This window comes from Rhodamnia argentea, chromosome 9 (assembly GCF_020921035.1).
Source record: "Rhodamnia argentea isolate NSW1041297 chromosome 9, ASM2092103v1, whole genome shotgun sequence".
Lineage (NCBI taxonomy): Eukaryota > Viridiplantae > Streptophyta > Magnoliopsida > Myrtales > Myrtaceae > Rhodamnia > Rhodamnia argentea.
Genome location: NC_063158.1, coordinates 18,010,516 through 18,030,009, shown reverse-complemented (window position 1 = coordinate 18,030,009; position 19,494 = coordinate 18,010,516). Strand labels below are relative to the sequence as shown.

Below are 19,494 nucleotides of genomic sequence, written 5' to 3'. Positions count from 1 at the left end.
GCAAGGTCGAGACCCATGCCCAAATCTAGCCCTTGTCCAGGGGCCACAACCCTCCGCCAATGGCCAAACAAAACAAAAATAAAAAGATAGAAAATTATTAAAAATGAAATTTTTTGAAAAAATACTGTTAAAAATTTGCCACATCAGTGCCGGCGTTGCTACGTCAAGATCGGGTAGCCAAGTGGAACTAAATTGACACAACTACAAAAAATTAGGGACTAAATTAAAAAAAATTAAAACTAAATTGGCACAATTATAATAAATCTAGGACTTTTATGATAATTCTCTCAAGAATTTGGTAGATTATGTTTTTTTTCATTTTTAATTCTCACGCTCCATACAAAATTTGAGGGAAAAGATGCTTGACATTCCCTTCCTTAGAGGAGAGTTTTAGTCTCAATTGGATCATTTATTTTTCCTGAAGTACATAGATAATTGAAATTTTTTTAAGTAATTGGATGACCTAATTGAAACAATTAAAAATTTAGGTATGATTTGTAGATTTAGTAAAAATCCCAAAATTGATTACAAGTTCATAGAGCATATTGCGTAGAAGACAAAAGAAAAGGGGAGCTAATGCCACAAAAAATTTCAAAATGATATATTTGTGACAAATTTACCATTAACCAATAGTTTGAGCACAAAAAATTCAAACCGGTACATCTATGATAAATTTAGCCCAAACTACTTTTATTTTTGCTACAAAAATCTCCAAATTGATATATCCGTAATAAATTTATCCCAAACTAATTTTTTTACCACAAAAAATCTCAAATTGGTACACCAGTGACAAATTTATTCTCTATTATTTTCTGTAAAATAAGGCTAATATCACGAAAAATGCTAAATCGGTATACCTAAAAATCCCAAACCGATACATCCGTCAACAACCACGTCTCATCAAATTTAGCAATTTGAAGATAAAATTTAATGAAAACTAATGTATGGTAAATTTATCACACATTTACCAATTTGTGATTTTTGAGATCAAAAAATTAGTTTGGGATTTTTTGTGGTTAAAAAATTAGTTTTAGGTAAATTTGTCATAAATGCAGTGGGTTCGAACAAATCCCGGCGGAAGGTGGAAAAAAAAAAGACCAAAAAGTTCTAAAGAAAAAAATTGAATATGCCCTTAACCAGCATGAAGGTCGTGCCATTATTGGAGATTATCATTGTCACTTCATTTCATTATTTGATACAATATCCATTTTAGACTCTTATTTAAAAAAAAACAACACTTCATGCTCTGGTTTGGAAATTTTTGACGTTAAAATTAAATTTATGCAATAATGGCTTAAAAAGATGACCATGTTTTTAACAGAAATCCCATTTTGAGAGATGGTCGTTAGTCATAACCCCAAACACAAATCCTCTCTCTCAATTTTTGAATTAGAAAAAAGGGTCACCACCCCCCAAAGTCGCAACAACAACAACCAAAAAAGACACAGAGCCCACCCCAACTTTCGTTGTTGCCTTCTCCTCCTAATCCCACCACCACCGCTTTTTCACCCCGCACTCAACAAGAGCCGACGCCGCCACCGCCGCCACCACCCACCGCCGCCGCATCAATTCGACCTCCACTCTCACTCCAGAGAGAGATATACGACAAATAACCCAAACCAAACACGACGCCACCACCCGTTTGCCCCGAGTAAATGAAGTGCAAGAAACACCTCGGTGACCTCAGCAGCGGCGCCGGCGTCTGCGCCTCCTGCCTCCGCGAACGCCTCTTCGCCCTCATGGCCGCCCAAGCCCAGGTTCAGGCTCAGTCTCAGTCTCAGGCTCAGGCCCAGGCTCAGGGCCGGTCCTGCGCTGCCGCGGAGGACCGCCGTAAATCCGACGCCCAACCTCAACCTCAACCTCAACCTCAACCTCCTCCCCTTTCGTTCCCTAGCTCCGTGTCTCCCTACGTTTCTCGCCGGAAGTCCGATCACCACCATCACCATCGAATCCACAGTACGCCTCAGGTCGCCCCTACGTACAGCGCCACCTCGGAGGCCGGCGGCGGAGGAGGATTCTCCTCCCAGAGGTCTTACAAGAAGAAGAGCCGGAAATTCTCCCTTCTCGCCCACCTGTTCAGATCCAGATCCGAGAAGTTCGATTCCGGTCCGAATGAGGACTCTTCCGATTCGGATCCCAGGGCTTCTCGGGCGTCTCCTTCGCCTTCGTGGTCGTCGTTCCTCCCTGGCCGACGGAGAGCGCAGTCGAGGCTGTCCTCCCTCGGAGATTCCGCCGTCGCGGGCGGCCGATGCGGGAAGCCCTCTCGGATCCCGGCTCGCGGGATGTCGCCCGCGCGAGGGGATGATTCCGACGAGAACCCCGGCTGCGATCGGTCGCCGCCGGGGAACGTATGCTCGTCGGACTCGTCGCCGCGGTTTCGGAAGACGCCGGTGGCCGCTGCCGCCGCCGCCGCCGCCGCTCCCAAGACTCCGACCCGACCGAGGCCGAGCCACGCGAGGAACGTGTCGGGGTTCGCCTTCTGCCTGAGCCCGCTGGTGAGGGCGAGCCCCAACCGGGACTGGAAGCACAAGGGCTGCGTGCCGCCGGAGGCCGGGTACTCGGGCGACGTCAGGGCGTCGGCGAAGCCGCACCTCGCCACGGCGACGTCGTTCGGCAAGAACCGGTCGCGCAAGCTCACGGATTTCGGGAGAGCGCACCACAACCGTTGATTTGGACGCGACCGTTGACGTTGACTCAGGTGATGGTCGTGATCTGGGTTCCTCCGCAAGGGACGCGTTATAGCTCGCGTTGATTTTTCATGGTTTTTTTTTTTTTTATTGTCCATATTAATAAACAAATTACAGTCCGATACACACAATAATTTTTTTTTTCAGTGTACAAAATTAAATTGGCGATTATGACAAGTGATTGGAATTACGTGTTTGCCCTTATTCTCGATCGAATTTTACATTGCCGCGGGAAGACGGTGGATGCGAGGTTGGTACCTGCATTTTTATTATGGTTTTCAAGGGGTTTTTTTTTTTTTATTTTCCCTCTCTTAGGAGGTTGCAGGTATGTGTCCGAGTGGAATTGTTTTATTCTTGTCTGATTTAGAATAAATTACTGCCGTCGCAAAGAAGGATGTTCTATAAATCCTTATTGAAATTGTTTTCTTAATCTTCTGTCCAAACGAGAAAGATGCTCGACAAAAGGAAGGATTTCTGTCCTAAGGGTTTTTTTTTTTTTTTCCGTTAAGGGTTAATACATAAAAATTTTTAAATTGATACGTCTTGCCACATTGTCTTTAAGAAAAATTTCAATTAAGGATTTGTTTTAAATAAGAGTATGAAGTGCTCAAATCCTCTTCTAAAAGTGCCTAGTCGAATGGCATTTTCATCCTCGCCAAACCCCAGCCTCTCCACTTTGCTCGAAGTTGGGCACCTCGTTGTTGAGGACGGATCAAGTCGCGTGGAGAGCAAGACTCTGTCCCCATAGAAATTCGAAGATAGCAATGGATTTGTAGTTGCAGACATGGTTGTCACACTTACACTTGGGTTGGTTCGGGAGTCGCCCTGCTCGTTCGGCGAGTGTTGGCTTATTTATGAATGAGAGACAGAGGGAGAGAGAGGGATGAGGAATGGGTGTGAAAATGGAGAATGCAGCGTTGGGGATGAGGGCGGCTCTTGCTTGCCCCGCCCGACCGGCGAGGGCAACTTGAGGGCAACGAGGTAGGGGGAAGGGAAGAGAAGAGCGAAGAAAGAAAGAAGAAAACTAAAAAAAAGAAGAAAAAAAACAAAAATATGAAAAGAAAAAAAGGAAACAAAAAATATAAAAAAAATTAAATGATAAAAATGCCCTTCGGCCGGCCAATGCCCTTATTTGAGAAATGATAGCACCTCCGATCTTTATTTGATAATTTTTCTTTTCTTTGAATTATTTTTCGTCTCATCGAAAATCACAAACTCTTGCCTCATGGCATACTACCCCTAACTAATTTTCCATCTCATGGAAAATACTAAATCAGTGCTTTTGGTCCAAATATACACTCTTTTAGTAGTTTGAGATCCGATGCGGACTTATGACTTGGGTCGGGTATTGATTTTGATTTTTCTGTTGGGATTTTCGGTGAGACGAAATTTGTTTGGAGAAATATTACGTTAGAGATATAAATTTGATATTTTTAGCAGAATTATTCTTTATTTTTTAAAACCAATGGATCTAATGTTTCCCACATGGTCAAAACGATCATTAATGATAGCATCTATTCATTCTCAGTTTCGATTCAATCAAAGATTTGACCAAGGTCGCAAACATTGAATTTGGAGGAGGGCTTCTTTAACAATCATCCTAAGCAGCATAATGCTCGAGATAAGTTCAGCTTTTCCATGGTCAAACCAATCATTAATTCCAGTAGAATGTCGGTCCAACGAACAAAATTCGTGCGGTGGTCCTCTCGTTTGAACATGCTGGCCGTTGACCGGTTCGAGCATTTTGCGGCCGCAAATAGAATGTTGGTTTTCCATATACGCCATTGGGAAGTTCTCGTCATATGAATGCGTAGAAATTGCTTTGATTAATTATTAATTTTACCCTTTTTTTTTTCATGGTATCACTTATTTGACCTTGATTAGTAAGTTCCAACTTTATTCATTCTTGTCCTACGACTCAAATAATTTGTTTGTCGATTGTCATTTAGTTCCTATGAGTTTTTGCGTATGCTGATGAAAATAATTAAATTGGAATAAGTTCCCACGATTATCGAGCAATGAAAAAAGAAAATCACAGAAAAAGAAAAGAATTCCATCTAATGAAATACTGTTTTAGGGGCCGTTGGGCACATAGTCGAGTGGTGAGGGAATTGAGGGATGAGGACGCTTATAAGTGCGAGGTTCGATTCCCACACTTTGTAAAAGTGCCATACGAAAGTTATGATATTTGTTATGTCTTTTTTTCATGTTCCTTTTTCTATTGCAGTATTGATTAATGTTAATTGATAAATTAGACAGCTTATGTGTACGGAATTATCACTTGTAATTGATAAGCTAGGTCTAAAGGCCCAAATTATCTGCAAGGCAAAATTTAGAGCTCTTATTTGAAATAATAACTATTTGAAAAGATATTAAGTTTTCATGGGCAACACTTAGTGTTGTGATATAATTCTGAATGAAAGGAAATTGCATGTATGTGTATGTGGTGCATTTGGATCCAAATGTGAAGACATGTCTCTTTGTAAGATTTTGTGGGATTATTATCGCCAATAGTTCTAAAAACTTAAGTTATTAGATGAAGCTGTGAATTAAATATTTGAATATCTTAATACTCCAACCTTACACGTATGCTAGACTTAGATGTAGAGGCAAATAGCGGCCTACGTGGACTTAAATTTAGGACCTCTGTGAGACTTATGGAACACTGGCAACCGCCCTATCATTGATGGTCCAAGTCAGAAACAAGCCGCGCCATGTAGGAACACCGACACCGAGTGAAGTTCCATGTCAAAATCTTCCAAATTAAATTAACTGGATGGACTACATTGGATGATCATCAAAGTTTAGGAAAAATTTAGTCAAATTAAATAGTTTAAGACTAAATTGGCAACTGAATAGTAGGTTTAGTGCTTAATGGTTAATTTTCCCCAAATTATTGCCTAGTTTGTCCACAAAAACATACCTATTAGACCGGTTGCTCTATTAAATAAGACATTCATATGAGTTCAAGAGATTGCTATCATGGCAGAACGCTTTGTCATATGTGACACTTAGTCTCACACTTTACAATTTTAACTCATGCTATTGCACGATTCAAATATCGCATATCAATGTCACGTCTTTTTGTCATTATCACTATGTACACATCAAATTGTTTTTAAAACAGACACAGATTACTTAATACATGAACTAACATGTTGTTGTTATTTACTCCACGAAAATATTAAAAGGAGAGTAGTCACGTCTACTCTGTAATTGGTAGGGATTGAGCAGTCGAAAGCTCCAATACATATTATCAAGCCCATGGCCAAATGAAGCTAAACTTCTAAGGGATGACCAAAATTAAAAAAAAATGAAGCTAAATTTCTAAGGAATCTTTCCCCAAAAGTTCAATTTGAAGATACCATATGGGTCGAAAAGTTCTATTTTGACTTAAAGAGTGAAAATTTAATCAATTACATCCGAAACTTTCTATCCTTTAAAGAAATTCCATCCTCGAAATTGCTCCAGTCTAATCTTTATTCAACTTCATCCCTAGACAACCTAAGCTTTAATACTAGTAAATCCAACAACAAGAATCTTATAAGCTTCCATCGCTCCCCGTACTTCCAGGATCTCAACCACTCCAATTCTCTCAATTTAAAGAAGCTTACACAATTGAGTCAGCGTCATCACTGAATGAGCAGATTGCTAAACAAGTAATTAACATGTCTCATCATCTATGGAATCAAACCCACTAGACCAATACACAAACAATGGATAATTCAATCACAATGCTTGATAAAGGCAAATTTTCTAATGATGAACGCAAATGGTATGCAATGGTGTAAACAGTACAGAGCTGTTAGGGGAAAAGTCATTAGAACTCTTAAACCTCATGAATAAAATGCAATCAAATACTAAGACTTCTAATTAATAAAACTTAGTCCTAAACCCTTTTAAAAAAAATGAAATCAAGTTTCTTTTTCGGTGGGCATTACTGGAGATTTCCGTCATTGCACCCGAATTGAACTTTTCTATAAAAGTTTAGGACTTGACTATCCTAATTGAAAAGGTCTAAGGCTCACTTGCATGCTTGATAAAGGTTTAGGAATTGATTGTACCAATCGAAACAATTATGACTCTATTACATCTGATATCCGCGACTTGGGGTGTACTTTTTTTTCCTCTTGTAAAAGAATATCCATATGAAGAGTATACCTTAGAGACATTCTTCCCATATTTAATGTGTGATTCACATAGCTCTTTTCTGTGTGCTACATCGTAAAAGTTTGCTAGATGTCCCATCTTGCGTGACCTGTCTGTCTCGACGTTTACTCCTTGCCCTCGTCTGTCGATTTGGTGTAGACCCATTGTCAGTTTTTGCCATATTTGTTCTCGAAATTCGCACCTATCATAGGGTTGGTCCTTCCTAATTCTACCCAAGCCTTGTGTGGCTTTAATCAATTCCCCTAAACATCCGTTTTATTTTATGGACTTCGTATGCAGGGAGGCAATGACCAATTCTTCATCCCTCCCTCTAGAAGGACTCAATTATTCGTGGAATACAGATATTTTAAATAAGAAATAGATCTATCCATCAATTACTTGAAAGAGACGCAGAGGCAGCACAACGGTTCTAGCTGAACTAGTCTTTGCACCGATAATTTATGAAATTAAAAAAATGAGACTCCGGTGAGAAAAGAAAAACGAAAATTAACTTGAGACTCAATGCTAGAATGGCTTAAGCTTTTGAGTTGAATTATCTATCATGGTATCAGTTGAGTTTTATGGGTGGGTTACCCACAAAAGATTAACTGCCAAAGGCAGTTAATACTTTAAACGTGATAAGGGGTCACGTCTTCGGTTGTTGTTCCACATTTACGTTCAGAATGGAGAAGAACAAAATGTAAAAAGCGACGACAAAATTCTGCTTTTTTTTTTTTCCGAACAACGAACCGGTGGACGAATTCTCTCACCGCAAAAGGAACATTTAATCTGTGGAACAAGAAGGTATGTTTGTAATCGTAATATACGCTTTCGATCAATGATTCAAGGCTTTTTGGGCATGTTAATTCTGCAATTTGTATGAATAGAATTAGGGATTGGTTCCCTTTATTATCGGAGCCAGGTTTTGGCCTTTTTGCATGTGTATCCATCTCCGTTAGTCAAATTTCACGTGACACTCTTAATCTGACTTGCACGTGAGACGATATACAGAAATATCCCACGTCGCTTGACAATGGGTTTTATATACTCTTTACGTATGTATTGTCTCTTTTCATCTATCGGTTTCAATTTTTCTAGGTTAGGCATTCTAACATAGTCGGTGAAAGAGAGTTACCGAGCATGTGACCAAAAACTTTTCCTGACGGTTAACGGTGCGAAATAGTTGGCCGGCCGATCTTAGAGGAAAAAGAAGGAGACTTGACTTGCGTCTCTCTTCTTTCTTTCTTTTTAAGGATGTGGTGGGTACATCAACACGTCTTTTCGATTGGAAATTGCTTCGAGGCCTTTGTTAAAACTCTTTTTCTACATCCGTTGTGCGGTGTGGGTCGGCATGTGGTTCGATTTAAAGCGTGGCGATTCCTCTCGTCACAACGTTGATCGTTCGACTCGAAATTGCTTCAAAAGGTCTTTTGCTTTTTATGCTTTGCGGCTGAAAAGGCAAGGCATCTTATGCTATCGCTGACGAGCCCCGGCCCGCACCCACTAAGCTAAAACTCTCTAAGACGATAACAACCAAGGATCCCGCCATCCATCCCGAGCCGTACTCGCATGAAACACACCTGGCATAAAATGTCTTATAAATTGCATTTGTTAATAAATTTGAGAAATTGCATGAAGGAATGATCGATTTCATATTGTAAAATATGGAAGGACAAAATTTTACGCAGCTGCACCAGCAACTTATCATACATATGCAGGAGTCTAATGATCAAAATATGGTCCGAAGTATCTTCAGCATTCACTTACATGAGTCATCCAGGAAATAAACAATACTTTGAACTTAAAAAAGGAAAAAAAAAAAATAATAATCACTCAGCAGGCTGCAAAAGGTTGATAGAACCTACTGGGGGCAGGGATATAGAGCAATTTTCACCTCCTAACCATCAATTTGAACATTCCATAACCAATCAAGTGAACCGTAATCTTTCCATTACATATTCGGCCACATCTAAGGATTTGTTTATTTCACGAAAAATGTGATCTTTCTGAAAATATTTTTTGAAAAGTGATTTTCGGAGAAAATGACAATATTTTCCGGTATTTGGTTGAGATTTGAATATGAATTCAAAAATAATTTCCACTTGTTGGGTAAGGAAAACCTCATTAATTTTCTACGTAGCCGTTACGTCAGAAATTGTTGACGTGGACCTACCTGTACACGTGGCATGGCCAACGATAACATAAACAATTTTTCTAATTTTATTAAAAAGAATTACCAATATTTTTTTAATTTTTTTATGATCTTTTTTTTTCTTCTTTCTTCCTTTGCAAGTCTTTGGCCACAGGCGAGGGACAAGCTCGCCCAAGGCCAATGAGCTCATCCCCAACCTGTGGCCAGTCGCTCGTGGTCAGTGACCAATAGAGAAAGAAAGAAAAGGAAAAAAAAAAAAATTAAAAAGTATTTAAAAAATAAAAAATAATAAAAAAGTAAAGTAAAAAATAAAAATAAAATAAAAGGAAGGTGAAGAATTCTAGGGTGAAAAGAGGAAGGAAAAGGATTTTCTCTTTTAAAAAAGAGGGAAAACATTTTCCCAATGTGTTTTTACCATATTTTTCTTGACTAATTTATTTTATTGAACCAAGCCCCGAAAAATCCGAAACTTTTTCTGGAAGAGTTTTTTCCGTGCAACAAATCGAGCTTAAATCGAGCTTAAGTACTTGCATTCTACGATCCTTCCACCATTCACGATAAGAACTTTGCATTAAATCCCTTTTAACTATATGATCAAAACTATCCCCCAATTCCTTGAGGAAAATACATTGCCTTAGGCTACATTTGGAAGCCAGGATAAAAGTCGGGATATGATAAATTTTATCATATCCTATGTTTGGTTCATGCTCGGGAGAGGATACAACGGGATATAAAGGGGATATAGCCTGTATATAATTATCCCATGGGGGAGGTGGGACAAAGGTGGATATGATTTGTTTTGTTCATGATATAAAAACTATTTTTTTGAATAACAATCTTCTTATATAATAAAATTAAAATAATTATTATATTTAAATATATTTGAATTCTAATGTTAAAAAGAAAACTCAAAATAAAAAAAAAACTAACTTTCATTTTTATTTATTATAAATCTTATTTATAATTTAATTTATTTATTCTTTATAATACATAGTTTGTATGTGTGTGTGTGTGTGTATGTATCCTAGTATGTATATCATTATATATTTTAAGTATAACAGTATAGTTTATTATTTAATGAAAAAATTTATTAAGAAATTATGGAAGGGAATCAAAATAATGATAAAAACGGATTTATAATTAAAAAAAAAGTAAAAATGAAGTAGAAGAACCCAGATTTTAAGTGTATATATTCAAACTTGAAAATGATTTTTCTAATTCTCAAAGAATGAGGGGTAATTAAATTTCTAAAAAAAACCAAAAATCTCCATCTCCTTCCCATCTATATATTTAGTTCATGTGGAAGTTTTATGACTACTTTGTAATTTTTTAGTTCACGGTCAAAGTCGAAAAAAGTGAGAAAGTTAAAACTTCTTCTCCTTCTTAGCTTTTCGGTTCATATCAAAAGTCTAAGAAAAGTAAAAAAAAAGTCAAATCTCCTTCTCCTCCAGAACTTTGTGTTTCATATTTTTTTTTTTATTTTTATTTTTATATTGGTTTAATTATAAAAAAAAAAAAAAAAAAAAAAAAATTTTTTATATTAAAAAAAATATTTTTTTTTTTTTTTTTTTTTTTTTTTTTTTTTTTTTTTTTTTTTTTTTTTTTTTTTTTTTTTTTTTTTTTTTTTTTTTTTTTTTTTTTTTTTTTTTTTTTTTTTTTTTTTATTATAAATTTTATTTTTTTTTAAATTATCTTTCTCTTTTTTTTTGATTTTTAAAATTCTGGATATGATATGACAAAATCCATTCTAACTATATGATCAAAACTATCCCACAATTCCTTAAGGAAAAGACATTGCCTTAGTTCATTTCTCCAACAAGTCATATGGTTTATCCTTCATAGTCTTTTTTGCCTAAGCCGAGGGAAAGAAAATGAACTGTGAGTTCTAGGGAGAGAAAAGCGAGACATCTTCTTGAATCTATAGCTCAAATCTCACCCAAATATCTTCAAATCGAAGATGAAGGAGACGTCTAACTGATGGGTGGTTTGACGTTGAAGGATCTCAACACTTGAGGTATAAACCACAGTACAAGTTGAGATTTTCTTCCCGTGAGGAATTTCAAAATTGCTTAATTAGGACTTAAGTTGTGTCGTGTACTCAAGAAGCGTTGAGGCCTTGGATTTGTCTCTAATCTGGTTCAACTACAAACCTCTCCAGTCTTCTTCCTGCTCAATCTTTGATGCTGAGAGATTAGGGTTCCTAATTCAAAGTCATGTCTGCTTCTTTTAAAGATGCTTGGAGGAGATGAGCTAAGGACAGGACATCATGGTTTGAATCTAAGAAACAAAGTTAAAAATGGCTACAAAAAGAAGTCCGCACGTTGACTCTATCGAGCTAGTAAATGGATTTATTTATCCAACACGTTTTATTTCAAACTCGCTGGTCGAAAACTCAATTTTTCATACGAAATATTCTTTTGAATGACAAAACGTATATCAATTTATAATTAGAATGTCGCATATATGGTTTTGTTATTTCTTTAATTGGGGTGCAGCAATATTCACAGAGATATTACACCTTTAAAGAATATTTCTTGAATGGTTAAATGCAGAATCAAAGAGGACAATAGCAAGATTTTATTCTCTAATATTGATCGAGGATAGTCTGGGGTATGGAAGTTTGTGGGAGTTTTTAATAATATTTAATATTTTTACAAACTTTTAAATTACTTTTTATTTTGATTTTTTCCTTTTTTTTTCTTTTTTCTTTTCTTTTCCTTCTTCCTCTAGCCGGTCGTGGGATCAGCCCCGCCGACTCTTGCCTCCGGCCGGTTTCCAATTCGAGAACTAGCTGGAGAAAAAAGAAGCACAAAAAAAATTTGAAAAGATATTAAAATGTCACATCAACACCGATAACGTTGGCAATGTCGATTGTCAACCATGTCAGCGTTGGCTGACTAAAGTGGGCCAAATAGGGAAAATTAGCACAAATACAAAAGATTTAGGATTGAATTAGTACAAATGCAAAAAAGTTAGGATTCAATTGGAAAAAAAATTGTTAAGAACTGAATTGACATAATTATAATTGGTTTATGACTTTTTTTTGGTGATTTTTCCTAAAATAACTTCATCAGGATACGATGGATCCTCATAACCAAGCACAAAGCAGTTGAAAAATAATAATAATAGGGGTGTATGATACGCTAGTGTATCTTAGAAATTCCCGTGAACACATATGAAGAACTTCTACTTCCTTCTTCTAACAGCCAAAAAGATTTGATGAATCAACGGCAGAGGGACGACTAAATGCTGTGAATGGATAAGTATCTAGTCATCGTACACATTATTGATCACTTGTAGACTGGACAAGTCAATTTGCCCAGCTTAAAAATATCATGTGAATCAATTGACTTGTGCCGTCGGCAATATGTTCCTTCTCCATTGGGTCACTGAACAGTGTTCATGGACTTTTCTGCGCAGCAGCTCATGTGAGCACAACTCCTTTAAGCTCGACTATGGAACCAAGTGTTTCTGAGTGGGAAAATAGCAGCTCGCATAGGAACTGTAAAGCATATAACGCATTCAAACATCTGGGGTATGGAAGTTTCTAGCCCTACAGCACTAAACTTCAAAATGCAAAGAAGTATAGCCGGACATTGTTTAGGTTTGGTTTCAGGTTTGAAGTCACAGGAATCCCACCCAGCAGCGACCTGCCTCCTTATTGCCTAGTTAGTGGTTTCAGACTAGGAAGTGTATGGAAGAGGTTTCTTTTGGGTTATGGCAGGGCAAACAGCTCTTCTTGGTGAAGTAAGTAGCTTCTCAAGAGTCTCTTGATGATGAAATCTGGTACTTGTTGATTCAGAAGGGGTAATTATACGCAGAAGATTTCTAGCAATCTGGTCTCCTTTTAGTGTCATTTGGAAGGAGAGAAATGAAGTGCCTTTTGGAATGGGAGCTGCTAGCCTGACAGTTTGATAGTACTGTCGCTTATTTCCGATCACACGATCTCCCATGCAATCAATGAATGCTTTATGCAAAACACGCGATGATGGTATATGGATCTATGGTTGAGATTGTATCATCTCTAACAGTATTGTCGGGAAAGTATTTCACTTTTGGAATAAAGGAAACTCCAACAGGGTTTGCCTCTTTTGGAACCGTTTTTAGGACCTTCCCAGTTGGTTGTGAAAGACGGGGGGTTTGTTGAGAGAGAAAGGGACCTTTGTTGATGTTTATTGACTATGACTATACTTAATTTTCTTTGGATTGATTACATATTTGGTCCTCTTAAGGTTTATAGCTTGCACGATTGGGTCTTCTAACTTTTATTTCACGCAATCATGTCATCTAACTTTTTGAATTTGTGCAATTTGGTCCTCTGAGTTTTGTTTGGTGCAATCAAGTTCTCTAACTTTCTTGGTATGTTTAATCAAGTGCTTTGTTTACCCGCTATAACTAATAATATCAAATCAGGATCTCCTTTTTCTTGTTTCTCACGTTCTCTGTTATATGGGGATTTTGGAGCCGAATTGGTTATCACATGTTATTTTCTGTTATGTAAGTAATGACATGTCATTAATAAACTTGACGGTTTAGTTTTAAGTGTTTGATGGAAGGATTTGATTGCATAAATTAAGGAAGCCGGAGGACTTAAATGCAAAGAATTGAACTTATGGGGCCGAACTCAACCGGCTGTATTAACAATGTCAAACCCTTAAAAAAAATGGTAAATAAGTCTTCTAATGCCCCTCCTTTTTACGTCTCTCTGTCTCCTATACATTCTCCAGCTGAATGTAGCCCTGAAAAAGCAATTCTATCGATGGCGAGAACGTAATTTTTGCTCATGGAAGTCCATTCAAAGATGTAGAGTTTGGAATGTGTTTGCTCTTGAAGTCTATTCTTTCTCTCTTGGTTATTTTTAATGTCCTACGCTATTAGATTAAATATTAAAGTGGGGTCCACAGGAGATACGGGGCGCCATGCCAACCACACCCCATTGAGCAGTTATCTGCTCAAATGTGAAAGATCACGTTGGTTGGTTTTACGTCAATAACGACGGCTTCCATCGCTCTCTCCCGTTCATTACTTCAAAGAAAACAGAGAACGAAGAACGCTCCTCCCCAAATTGTCGATTGTCGTTTGAAAAAAAACCCGAGACGCAAAGGGCTTCTAACCGGTGATCAATAAGGTATGTCCCGTGATGTATCTTCGTCGATCGTGAATCGGGTGATCTATTGGGCATGTTTCCACTTTTTTAAGTATGTATTAGATCGGATTATGTATCCTACATTGGTATCAGAGCATGTGTTACTTGATTCCCGCTCGTTTTGTGTTGATATGGTGTGTTTTAAGGATTTTTAACCCTAATCGCGTAGTTCCTGCTCATAGCGTTTTGGTTATAATTCGCTCATCAAAATAGTAAATTGAACATGCCATTAGAATGGGCTCGCCGAGACGATCGCTTTGAGTGGTCGCTGGCCCCGTGGGTCCGCCGGAAGCCTCCGCACACGCGCTACGCACCGCGACGGGGCGGAGCCCTGCGGGGCCGTGGCGTTTCGTCCTTTTTACGTCCATTTTTGTTCGTCATTTTTGAGTTATGAATATACCATCGTATTCGCCTCAAAGAGACGAAAATTTTGGCGAAAATTTGGTTGCCGGAGGAGGCCGGACGGCCGGCCACACGCCGCGGAGCCGCCGGCGGCGGAGCCGCCGCGCGGCGGGCCACGCACCGAACATGCGGCGCATGGGGGCCGGGTTGCGCACATAGCTGCGCCCGTATTGGGCCAGGTCCGGCCCAATACGAAAAACCTTCTCTTTATTAAAAAAGGGCCCAGTCCCGCCCATTTGTCTTATAAACCCAGGCCTTTTAATAAAAAAAAAGGAGAGGAAATTGGGCCGGCCCATTTCATTTTTACTAGATCCGGCCCGCGACCCGTTAGAGACCCGACTCGGTCTGACCTTTGACCTGGGCGACCGTTGACCTCGACCCGATTGACCGCTGACCATTGACTTTGACCGCTGACTCGGAAAAAAAAAAAAAGGTCTTGTTGGTCAACACTAATGGGTCTTGTCTTACCTATTATTTTATTTGTTATGATATGTTCATAATAGTTACAAAATCATTGGATTTTCATAATCCATTTGTGTTCCGCATCCGCTGCAGGAACAATGCCATGGGTAAGACGAAATGTGAGAACACCCCAAAGGCCAAGGAGAGCTCAAGCTCAGCAAGCTCTAAGGGAAAAGATTACAAAATTATGTCTTTATAAATGGGATAATACTTCTGACATTATAACCCATGTTATTAAGGTCAACGAAATGATCCAAGAAATCGTATGGGCTGGACAAGAAATGACTCCAGTAGATGCATTTTATGCACTATAGAACACTATACCTGTAGAATAACATGGTTTGATGAATATCGCGTGGTGGAATGATGCCGCCACATATAAGAAATCCGTGCTACATTTCTTACACGATTTTATAAGGATCGGAGCGATGAAGACGCCATCGCTTGCGATGAATATGTCTTGGCGCAGACAGAATGCGCCCTGGCGTAAAGGCAAGGGTCCTCAAAGGTTTTGTCCAAAGGAGCTGATTTTGGCCCCTGATTTGATTCATAATCATCCTTAAGACCTTAATTATTCTTTTCTTTGTACCAAGGAAATTACATATGCTCATGTTGTAACCGGAGCTAGGAGGATCACACGTTATTATATTTAGACTTTTATTTTTTAGCTAGTTCCTTTCCCGTATATCTTAGGAGACTTTTAGGAACTTGTGATTGTTGTATTGATGATTTCTGTATATGCATTATGTTATGTGTATATATTTCGAGTGGGAGTGTTCACAAGTTTTAGTAACCGTATGATGAACACAAAGTGATGATTGTATTGGTATTGCTTTTAGATAAGAAAATTTGGATGATGATGGGGAACTTAGTGAACTGTTGATTTTAGAATTTTTTTTTTAAAACTATATACCAAGATAATCAAGATGCATGAATATGATTGCATTTGTTGCATACAAATAGACTTTAAACACGTGCTAAATGTTATACTCAAATACTATGGCAACGGCATCTAAGAATATTGTTGCTGAGCTCAACAAGGTTGAGAAATTGAATGGAGAAAATTATGAAATCGAGTATGAAAATCCAGATGTGCTTGAAGAACTAGAGGCACGAAGCTCTTAACCCGACCATGATTGAGCCGGAGATGGTAATAACACAAAAGAGACAAAGAAGCCTTCGCCCCTAGAAGAAAAAGAACTCTATCGCTCGCATTACGTTGTTGAGTAGTATGGATAATGACATCATGCGGGAGTTCACAAGCATGAAAATGCTAAAGACATGGAGATGCATTGAAGGCTAGATTTGGACAATCACTAATGACACTTATAAGATGCCACATGGGCAAATATAAAGCAACATTTAAGGAAGATGTCGAACATGATTAGTGAGCTAAAGGATCCGACATGTATTATCCGATGAACAACAAGTGCGCCGTAATTCGCTCTTTGCCTCACAATTGGGAACACATGAAGGTGAACCCGACCCACAATGTAAACGCCACAACCTTGAGGATGTTGTGCGCCATTTGGAGCTAGAGGAGGACCGCCTTCCGCGGCTAAGATACAATCTAATGTGTAGTTCGGATCTAGCTCACATGGAGCTTCGGGCTTCAACCTGGAAAGTTCAAGAAGTGGACAGCAAAGATTTGAACCATCCGGCAAGAAACCGAGTTTGAGAAGCATGGAAAAGGGAAACGCCCCATGAAGAAAAACATTTCAAGGATGAAATGTTACAACGCAAGAAGGGCCACTTCGCGGAAGAAGGTAGAAACCCTTAACATACTTAAAAGTGTTTGTTATGTGTCAAGTTCTGATTTTTAACAATCTCATCCTTTGTGGACTATAAACTCGGGAGCCACAGACCATGTAGCCGAAGATCGAAATATGTTCGTGGAATTTCGACGAATTCCAAGTGGAGCGAGATGGATTTATGTAGGAAACAATTCCAGAGTAGAAGTCAAAGGAATTGGCACTTGCCAACTTATCATGCGTGGTGGACGCACTTTATTTCTACATGATGTTCCGTACGCTCCGGAGATTCGTCGAAATCTTGTCTCCGTATTAGTATTAGCCAAACTCGATTTTAGTATGAATTTTCACAACAATGATGTGGATTTGCTGTTAGGAACGACTTTTTATGGTTCTGGTTATTTCACGGATGGCTTTATTGTATTGGATATCGAACATACTAGTGTGAATGTATGTTATTCCCTGTTTGCATCTTCTAGTTCTAATGAGAATGATGTGAATACATGGCATGCTAGACTTGGTCATATTGGCCAACAAAGAATGAATAGATTAGCCAAAGATGGCTTATTAGGTAATATTGAGAAAGTTGAATTGCCTACCCGTGAACATTGCCCAATGAGAAAAACAACTAGAAAGCCATTTGGAAAAGGGACAAGAGCCGAATTCCCATTGCAATTAATTCATACCTACATCTAGGCCCGATGAATGTTAGGGCAAGACATGGTGTTGTTTATTTCATCACATTTATTGATGATTATACTCGATATGGATATGTCTATCCGATATCTCATAAATCAGAAGCATTTAGTTGCTTCAAGAAATTTATGACCTTAGTGGAAAATCGTTAGATAAGAAAATAAAAGCTTTGAGATCCGATCGAGGTCGAGAATATTTATCGATGAGTTCAAAATCTATGGATGAAAAGGGAATAGATAGACAGGCTATCTATTCCATACACTTCGCAATAAAATGGTGTTAGCATCTACTTGAAATGGTTAGGTCCATGATGGCATAAGCTAATTTCTGCCTTTGGGGCGATGCTTTATTAATCGCCTATGTACTTAACCGAGTGCCTTCCAAATCTCACTTCTACCACATATGAATTGTGACATCAAAACCCGATTTAAGCTTTCTCAAACCTTGGGGTTGTCTGCCTATACTCATGAGTCCTCACATAAATATGAAAAATTAGGACCAAGAGGCAAAAGAGTATCTTCATAAGATACCAACACTCAAAAGGATATGTGTTCATAGGTGAGCAAGAAAGTGGAAATGTGACTGAATTTGAATCACGAGATGTCACATTCTTAGAGAATGAATTTCCACGAAAGGGCGAAATAGGTGAAGATTGTTCCCTATTTGAGACATTGGATTAAGATAATGAGACTGTTGGATATAATGATCTAAGTGAAAGCAATGTGAGAGGTAGGGAGTTGAATACAAACCAATATCTATTGCAACCACTTGATGAATCAATGCCATTATCCGGTTCGAGTGGGAGCGTATTGGAGGATGAAGTACCCTTGGTACAATCTTCTCCACGACAACATGCAAAAGCATTCCTCGACGATGCTTTGAAATTGAAGGGGAAGCTTTCATGATCGCTCCATTGGATGAAGATGAGCCAAGAAATGTGAATGAGGCTCTATCTTGCCCTGATAAGGAAAAATGGATGAAAGCAATGAAAGAAGAGATGGAGTCAATGAAATCAAACAAAGTTTGGGAACCGGTTGATCTTCCGAAAGGACGCAAAGCCATTGGGAACAAATGGGTTCTCAAAATAAAGCGCAAGGCTGATGGCTCAATTGAGAAATATAAGGCACGCCTTGTAGCGAAAAGATATAACCAACATGAAGGAATCGACTATGAAGATACTTTTTCTCCTGTGGTAAGATTTACCTCGATTCGCCTCATTCTAGCAATAGTGGCTAGTTTGGATTTTGAATTACATCAGATGGATGTAAAGACCGCTTTCTCAATGGAGAATTAGATGAAGAGATTTACATGGAACAACCCGTTGGGTTTGTTAAAAGGGCCAAGAACAAAAGGTATGTCGACTTTTGAGATCGATATATGGCCTTAAGCGATCTTCAAGACAATGGTATATACGCTTCAATAATGCCATAGTAGCATATGATTTTGAAATAATTAATGAAGATAATTGCGTCTATATCAAAAGGTCCAAATGTCACTTTGTAATTTTATCATTATATGTTGATGATATATTGATTGCTGGAAATAATATGGAGTTTGTGAAGACAATCAAAAGTTGGCTATCTTCTAATTTTGAAATGAAAGATATGGGTGAAGCTACATATATTCTCGGAGTTAAGATTTCGAGAGATCGTTCGAAAATGTCATTATCTCTTTCGCAAGAGACATACGCCAATAAAATTCTCGAACGATTTTGTATGCAAGATTGGGTTTTACTCCTATTGCAAAAGGTAATGGATTGAGCCGAAGAATGTGTCCTAAGACTCCACAAGAGCAATAACGTATGAAAAACGCTCCATATGCCAGTGCTATTGGAAGTCTCATGTACGCTATGATGCGTACAAGACCCGATATTTGTTATGCGATTGGATTGGTAAAAGATACCAATCCAATCCAGGTCAAACACATTGGATTGCCGTTAAGAGAATCTTGAGGTATCCGAAAGGAACTGCCGATTACTCGCTAACTTATCAAGGAAGTGATCCGCACCTAGAGGGCTACACTAATGCCGATTGGGGAGGAGATTTGGAT

The 19,494-nt window shown here is 38.5% G+C and overlaps 1 protein-coding gene across 1 annotated transcript; it reads left to right on the top strand.

The window, feature by feature from the left end:
* Nucleotides 1–1,483: 1,483 nt before the first annotated feature.
* On the top strand, nt 1,484–2,891 carry LOC115729172. The gene is made up of 2 exons (XM_048285226.1): nt 1,484–1,751; nt 1,782–2,891. The coding sequence occupies exons 1-2, from the start codon at nt 1,656–1,658 to the stop codon at nt 2,667–2,669; spliced, it is 984 nt and encodes a 327-aa protein (XP_048141183.1). The 5' UTR covers nt 1,484–1,655; the 3' UTR covers nt 2,670–2,891.
* The last annotated feature ends 16,603 nt before the right edge of the window (nt 2,892–19,494 follow it).

What these genes read in the sequence shown, in the direction of transcription:
- LOC115729172 (XM_048285226.1), top strand. Translation starts at nt 1,656, where the DNA reads ATGAAGTGCAAGAAACACCTCGGTGACCTCAGCAGCGGCGCCGGCGTC. An exon ending in TCGCCCTCATGGCCGCCCAA is followed by an intron (nt 1,752 to 1,781) that starts GCCCAGGTTCAG and finishes TCTCAGTCTCAG; the next exon opens with GCTCAGGCCCAGGCTCAGGG.